This window comes from Myotis davidii, unplaced genomic scaffold (assembly GCF_000327345.1).
Source record: "Myotis davidii unplaced genomic scaffold, ASM32734v1 scaffold826, whole genome shotgun sequence".
In the NCBI taxonomy this organism is placed as follows: Eukaryota; Metazoa; Chordata; class Mammalia; order Chiroptera; family Vespertilionidae; genus Myotis; species Myotis davidii.
The window spans coordinates 1,280,320-1,288,049 of NW_006297142.1; the positions used below are offsets into that span (position 1 = coordinate 1,280,320).

Consider the following 7,730-nt stretch of genomic DNA (forward strand, 5'->3'; position numbering starts at 1 on the left):
ATGGGCAAACTTTTTGACTGGAGGGCCACAATGGGTTCTTAAACTGGACCGAGGGCCGGAACAAAAGCATGGATGGAGTGTTTGTGTGAACTAATATAAATTCAAAGTAAACATCATTACATAAAAGGGTACAGTCTTTTTTTTTTTTAGTTTTATTCATTTCAAATGGGCCAGATCCGGCCCGCGGGCCGTAGTTTGCCCATGGCTGCTCTAGCCACTGAGCCAAACTGGTTAGGGCAAAAAAATATTTTTTAAAAAAAGCTATAGAAAGGTAACATAAAGAAGTCTTGGCTCTGCAACTTATTATTACCTAATGACCCTAAGCCAGTCATTTAGCCTCAAGTCTCATTTGCCTCAACTGAAAAAGGAAGGAAAAATGAAGCTAACACAAAACCTACTTACCTGAATTAACAAACATTAAGTGCTCGATCCACATTAAGAGCCTCCAAATATTAGCTATTATGATTTTTCCCCATCAGTACTTACTTTTTAGAAATGTTTATTAAATTTATTGGGGTGGTATTGGCTAATAAAATTATGTAAGTTTCAAGTGTACAATTCTGTAATACATCATCTATATATGGTATTGTGTGTCACCATCCAAAGTCAAGTCTCTCAGTATTTATTGATTGTCTAATAAGTATGTGCTGTATTTATAATGAGGGGGGGAGGTGTGAAAGTTCACAGGCCTACCCGGTCAGCGTAGCTCATGGACTGTGCACTGACCTATGAACCAAGAGGTCATGGTTCAATTTCCGGTCCGGGCACATGCCGGGATTGTGGGCCTGATCCCCAGTGTGGGGCATGCAGGAGGCAGCCAATCGATGATTCTCTCTCATCATTGATGTTTCTATCTCTCTCTCCTCTCTTCCTCTCTGAAATCAATAAAAAGATATTAAAAAAAAAAAGTTCACAGGCCATTCCAGTCAGGAAATCCTGGTTCTAAATAAGACAGAAAGAGAAACCGAATCATATGAACAGGAAATCGGGGGATAAGAACGGCCCCCCAGTAGGAGGCCACGTCTCTCCAGGGTATAGAGAAGTCCTCAGAGGACGGGCAATCTCCTGAGAGCTTGCTGGAAAAAGGACACATTCCCCAGGCAGCCTGCATGCGCAATCCTGAAAGACAAACTCAATCCTGGCCTTGGCCAAGGGAGGCCGTGGGAGCAGAGGCTTTCCCAAGTTGTGAGGACAGAAGAGTCAGCGGAGCAGGCGGCCCAGCGGAGAGTGAGAGGAAGGTGAGGCCGCGGCTGCAAGCCAAGTCCTGCGTCACGAGGACTGTGAACTCCTCTGTCCAAGTGCAGGAGCCTGGCTTGTACTTGATTTCCCGTCTACGCCAGAGAGGCTACCTAAATGATCGGGTTTTCTAGCTTTGGGCTATAACATTTCTCAGTGTGGGTGCATCTGTCCTCTCATCTATAAACATATAAAAGGCTAATATGCTGTGTTCGACCAGTCGCTATGGCGCGCCCTGACCAGCAGGGGGTAGACGCTCAACACAGGAGCTGTCGAGCTGCTGTGATTTGGCAGCAGAGGTTCTCAGGTGACACACCCAGAAACCAGAGAGGAGGGAGCCTGATTCCTCATGGGGCCACGCGATTCCACCCTTGGCTGTGGGTTATGTTGTTGCTAAGGCACTGTCGGCCCTTAATCAGCTTTACTCCACACTTGCGTTTGCGTTCCACACCCTATACAACAGCAACTTTGCAGAGTGCCCTCTTGCACCCCAGGACTCCTCGGGGGATATCAGAGAGCCGGTTTCGGCCCAATCCCCAGAGGCCAGGCTGAGGGACCCCACCTGCCAGAGGAACCCCACTCACTCTGCAGACGCTGGGCAGGGACCACAGGAGGTTGGCTCCAGGGCGTGTCTGGCCCATCTTGCCGTCTCACCCTGCCGGCCACCTTCTAACTAATTTCCTTTCAACGTGCACGAATCCGTGAACCGTGTCACTAGTATTCAATCAAGCTCACATTGGCTTTAACAAAAATGAAAAAATAATAAATGCAATCTGGCGTATAAAAGATTTAAAATCGAAGTCCTTGAATGAAACTAATAAAAGGGAACATGGGTGGTAAAAAAAACAACAACCTACAAATCAATAGGACACTGAGAGGAGATAGCAGGGGAGTTATAAAACGAAAACGAACGAGGCACAAAATAATGGCTTGGGAAGGAGAGGATAAGGAAAATGGGAAAGAAAAAGTTTACATGGGGAGGAGGACAAAAGAATGCCTTACTGCTGGCTCAGTAGTTGAGCGCTGACCCATGAATCAGGAGGTCATGGGTTTGATTCCCAGTTAGGGCACATATCTGGATTATGGGTTCAATCCCCAGTGTGGGGTATGCAGGAGGCAGCCAATCAATGATTCTTATCATCGGTGTTTCTACCTGTCTCTCCCTTCCTCTCTGAAATCAATAAGAAAAGAAAAAAAAAGAATGAAGGTGTATACCTGAAACTGATATAAAATAATATTGAATGTAAACTGTAATTTTAAAAATTTTTTTAAAGAATGAAGTCCCTGGCTGGTGTGGCTCAGTTGGTTGAGTGCCATCCTGTGCACTGAAGGGTCTCTGGTTTGTTTCCTGGCGAGGACATACGCCTGGGTTTTGGGTTCAGTCACTGGTCAAGGTACATGCAGGAGGCAGCTGATTGATGTTTCTCTTTCACAGCGATCTTTCTCTCTGCTTTCTCTCTCTCTCTCTTTTCCTTCCTCTTTCTCTAAAATCAATACAAAAACAAAAAAGGAAAGTGAAAGAGTCAAATAAAAGTAAAAGAACTTGTTAGCAGATCTGCACTACAGCAAATGCTGAAGTTCCGCCCTAGCCAATCTGGCTCAGTGGACAGAGCGTTGGCCTGTGGACCAAAAGGTCCCAGGCTCGATTCCGGTCAAGGGCACATTCCTTGGTTGCAGGCTCCTCCCTGGCCCAGGCCCTGATCAGGGCACGTGTGGGAGGAAATCAATTGATGTGTTTCTCTCACATCCATGTTTCTCTCTGTCTTTCCCTCTCTTTCCACTCTCTCTAAAAGACCAATGGAAAAATATCCTAAAAAAAAGAAAAAAAAAGAAAAATATCCTGGGGTGAGGATTAACAAAAAACAAAAAATGCTGAAGTTCTTCAGGTTAAAGGGAAGTGATACCAGATTGAAAGTGGGTATTCAGGAAGGAATGAAGAGCACTGGAAATGGTAAAAACCTGAGTAAATATAAAAGACTGTTTTTTCCTCTTTCATTAAACTTTAAATATATATTTATAAAAATATAGTTTTATTGATTTCAGAGCAAAAACAAAAAAGGAAAGTGAAAGAGTCAAATAAAAGTAAAAGAACTTGTTAGCAGATCTGCACTACAGCAAATGCTGAAGTTCCGCCCTAGCCAATCTGGCTCAGTGGACAGAGCGTTGGCCTGTGGACCAAAAGGTCCCAGGCTCGATTCCGGTCAAGGGCACATTCCTTGGTTGCAGGCTCCTCCCTGGCCCAGGCCCTGATCAGGGCACGTGTGGGAGGAAATCAATTGATGTGTTTCTCTCACATCCATGTTTCACCAGCCAGGCCGTATGTGTATTTTTAATAATGAATCTCCCCTACTAGGCTTTAAGTTCTGCAAGTGCAGGGATGTTTATCTCTTTTGTACAAGGCTGTACCTATATCTCTATAACCCAGTGATTTTCAACCTTTTTCATCTCACAGCACACATAAACTACTAAAAAATGTACTATATTTTTTGCCGGTCTGACAAAAAAAATAATTTTGATTCATTCACATAAGTAGGCTATTGCTGTGTTGGCTGTCATTTTTTTTTTAATCCTCACCCAAAGATATTTTCTCCATTGCTTTTTAGCCATGTGAAAGACACATCGATTGGTTGCCTCCTGCACCAGCCCCCAATGGGGCCAAGAATCAAACCTGCAACCCAGGTATATGCCCTTAACCTGCCCTTGACTAGGAATTTAATCCATGACCCTTTGGTGGGTGGGCTGATGCTCTAACCACTGAGAACACTGGCCGGGGCTCCTGTCATTTTTTATTTGACAATCTAAGGGGAAAGAAAAAAGGTTAGTGTCCCTCACTAAATAGTCAGATACTGTATATTTTAAAAAATTCTTGCTTTACACGGGTTGAAATTGCTGCTATAACAGATTGAATGAATAAATAGTAAGTGCCAAACAGGAAGAGCTGATAAAATGCCTCTTACAGCCCCAGCTGGTTTGGCTCAGTGGATAGAGCGTCTGCCTGCGGACTGAAGGGTCCCTGATTGATGTTTCTATCTCTCCCTCTCCCTTCCTCTCTGAAATCAGTAAGAATATACATGCATATTTTTAAATGCCTCTGAAGCAGCAGGAGGCGCAGAGAGGCCCTCCCGTGGGTGGGCTCCGCCTCCCTCCTCCTCATCCTGTCCCTCTCTGTCCCTGCTCACGCTGGTCTTTGATTCTTGAATACGGCAAGAATGTCCCATCTTAGAGCCTTAGCTGTCCACACTGCCTAGAATACTCTTTGTCTCTTCTTTGCATGGTTGGATCCCTCTTGTCATTCAGGTCTCTGCTTTAATCAACATCATGGTCTTCAGAATGAAGACCTCTCTGCCACCCTATCTGATACACCACCCTAGTCGGTCACTGTCTTAACACATCGCCCTACTTTAACTCTCTGTATACTCCTTTCACTGTCTGAAAATGTCTCGTTAATTCTTTTTAGCAGGGTGTGTACGCATTCCACACACACTTACAAAAGTTAAGCTCCATGACACAGAAACTTTGCTTTCTACTCATTGCTGTGTGCCCCGCACCTAGAACAGAACCTGACAGGGAACCGGTGCTCCACACACTGTGGAATCCATGGAAGCAGGTGAGCTGTGCCCCGGGGGTGGCTGGCATTCTACTCTCCCAACGACTATCCCTGGGGACCTTTAGGGAGAGAAAGCTCTTCTGTTTGGGTGAGAGAGAGAGTCTCACCTCTGAATGGTTTCTTCCTGTTCCTTAACCATGTGTGCCAACTGCTGAAAGATGGAGCCCAGCTCAACGATTGTGGACTCGATGTTCTGCATGGTGTCTGCCCGGCTCTGGATGTAGGAATCCTGCAGAGCAGAGAGTGGACATGAGCACTGGGAGCTTCTGAGGGCAGGGCCTGCCTCCTTAGGACCCGCCCAGCTCGCCATTTCACATGGCACATTCCCAACACTGGCTTGTGGCCCACAGAGAGCATTGGGGCAACGCCTCCCCAGCTCAGAACCTATGTACCTGCTCATCAATGAGCTGTAGTTGCTGGCTGGTCCGAGAGTCCAACATGTCGATGGCCACATCCCCAGAGGCACGGGACTCTGCCCCCAAAACCACAGCACTGCCTCCTGAAGGAAGAAAGAAGACATGGTGTTTTTTTATTGGTTAAAAGCAGTTTCAAAGCCCGCATGCTCTGGATTTGAATCCCACTTACTAGCCTCATAACCCTGGACAAGTCATTTAGCCCTTTTTGAGCCTCAGTTTCCTCACCTGTAAAATATGGAATAATAATAGTTGTTTTCTCAGAGGGTGGTTGTGAAAATTAAATGAGAGCATGTGAATAAAGTGAGTGCACAAACATATCAGTAACTCTTATTCTTCTGAACATGACTGAATTCATCCCCAAGAGTGAGAATGTGGGAAACCAAGTGCGGATCAGTAACACCATCAATGAAGTTGACCTTTGAGAGAGCTTAGCAACTTCCTTGCCCCCATATTCTCTCACCCAACCCTTGCCTTTAGAAGATGCCATCACAACCAGAGTAACTAAGCTGTACCCCTCTGGACTCCCCGTATGGCCTGTGACTTACCCAGGTGGTTGGGGGCAAGGGGCAGGGCCGACACAGGCGCTCGGGAGAACTGCTCCCGCCGGGTCCTCTGCTGCTTCAGGTTCTGGGGTTGGGGAAGAAAGGCAAAGGTCCTGAGGCTTCTGAAAGCATGTATGTTAGAGGCCCTTCCTGCCGGCCATGACCCTGTCACCCTTCCCTTGCCTCCCCCGTCTCTCCCATTTCCCGCCTGGACCCTTGCCCCCAGACTCCGATCCCTCCCACACAGACTCCACTCACCTCTGTCCTTACTTCTAAGACGGATTTGAAGTCGTTAGACATGGAAGCCAGCTTTGACTAGAAGAAAAAGAGAAAGGTCAGCAAAGGAAGACAAGACCTTCTTGCCTTTCATCGCCCCGTCTCCCGTACCCAGGTCCCACCTGCAGGGAGACCACTATGGTGTTGGAATGCGTCTGCAGGTGCCGGCCGCTCTGGCTGCCCTTGGCCCTCACAAAATCCTGAAGCTGGGCGATTTGCTTGTTGAGGCTATTGATATCCTGGTGAAAGAGGCAACAGAAAAACAGTATCAGCCAAGGAGTCCTCGGCCAGCGCCTCTCCCGCATGGACATCTCTGGCAGGGAAGAGAGAGTGGGAGTTACTAGCAGTTACAAGTCAGCCCAAAAGGGCCCACTGGGATTTCCAATCTCGGCAGTTTTCTCAAGTTCAGTCCCTGCAGAGGAGAAACAAAGAGATGGAATCTGGCCACATCCATGTGTAAATAAATGCCTTGCTTACCCCTACACTCTACTGCCCTACTTCACACCCTGAGGCCAAGTTCAGGGTCACAGAAACACTTAAAAGGCCAAAATCTTAAACCCGGAGCACGTTAACCAACAAAGCACCTATGTGGTATTCAGGAGAAAAGAGGAGTCAAAGGCAGCATGGTTTTCCAAAAGCGTCAATGGAACAATCTCTATATACAGAATTCCTGCCGAAACCGGTTTGGCTCAGTGGATGGAGCGTCGGCCTGCGGACTGAAGGGTCCCGGGTTCGATTCCGGTCGGGGGCATGTGCCTGGGTTGTGGGCACATCCCCAGTGGGGGATGTGCAGGAGGCGGCTGATCGATGTTTCTCTCTCATCGATGTTTCTAACTCTCTATCCCTTCCTCTCTGTGGAAAATCAATAAAATATGTTTAAAAAAAAAAAAAAGAATTCCTTTCAGGCTGGCGTCATTCTGAGGCTCAGCCCATCTGGTTTTCCAGATGACCTAATAAATTCGTATTTCTTAAGAAAAAAAAAAAGTTTACTGTGCCCTGTCCGGATAGCTCAATTGGTTTAGAGCATCATCCCAATATGCCCAGGTTATGGGTTAGATCCCTGGCCAGGGCACATACAAGAAACAGCCAATGAATGCATCAATAAGTGAAACAAAGTGGTTTCTCTCTCTCTCTCCCTTCCTCTCTCTAAAGTCAATTTTTTAAAAAATTAGCCCTAGCCAGTTTGGCTCAGTGGACAGAGTGTTGGCCCATGGACTGAAGGGTCCTGGGTTCCAGTCTAGTCAAGGGCACATACCTTGTTTGCAGGCTTGATCCCCAGCACTGGTTGGGGCGCGTGTAGGAGGCAACCAATTGATATGTCTCTCTCAGATCGATGTTTCTCTCTGTCTCTCTCCCTCCCTTCCACTCTCTCTAAGACTCAACAGAAGAATGTCCTCGGATGGAGATTAACTAACTAACGAACGAACGAACGATCATTGCAAGAATGAAAGCTGTGACTTGTTCAAGGTCACACGCAGGAGCAGCACAGCCAGGCTTTCTACACCAGACCAATGCCTCACCCCCTCCCCAGCCCAGCCTGCCGAGGGCCACACTAGACACAGGAGACGAAGGAGGCCGCCAGCGAATGGCAGAGAAGAAGTGTGGCCCAGGGCAGCCAGCCAGAGAGGAATCTGAGGAAGAAGAAAAGGGAAG

The 7,730-nt window shown here is 47.1% G+C and overlaps 1 protein-coding gene across 3 annotated transcripts in view; it reads right to left on the bottom strand.

The window, feature by feature from the left end:
• The window catches only part of STX5 (syntaxin 5), a 15,825-nt gene that overhangs the window by 2,046 nt on the left and 6,049 nt on the right, over positions 1 to 7,730 (bottom strand). For all 3 annotated transcript variants that reach the window (XM_006772766.2, XM_015569833.1, XM_015569832.1), the window contains 5 exons: positions 6,200 to 6,316; positions 6,060 to 6,116; positions 5,805 to 5,886; positions 5,236 to 5,342; positions 4,951 to 5,072 (listed from right to left, as the gene is read on the bottom strand). In XM_006772766.2, coding sequence (XP_006772829.1) covers positions 4,951 to 5,072; positions 5,236 to 5,342; positions 5,805 to 5,886; positions 6,060 to 6,116; positions 6,200 to 6,316 — 485 coding nt within the window. The remainder of the gene's footprint in view (positions 1 to 4,950; positions 5,073 to 5,235; positions 5,343 to 5,804; positions 5,887 to 6,059; positions 6,117 to 6,199; positions 6,317 to 7,730) is intronic.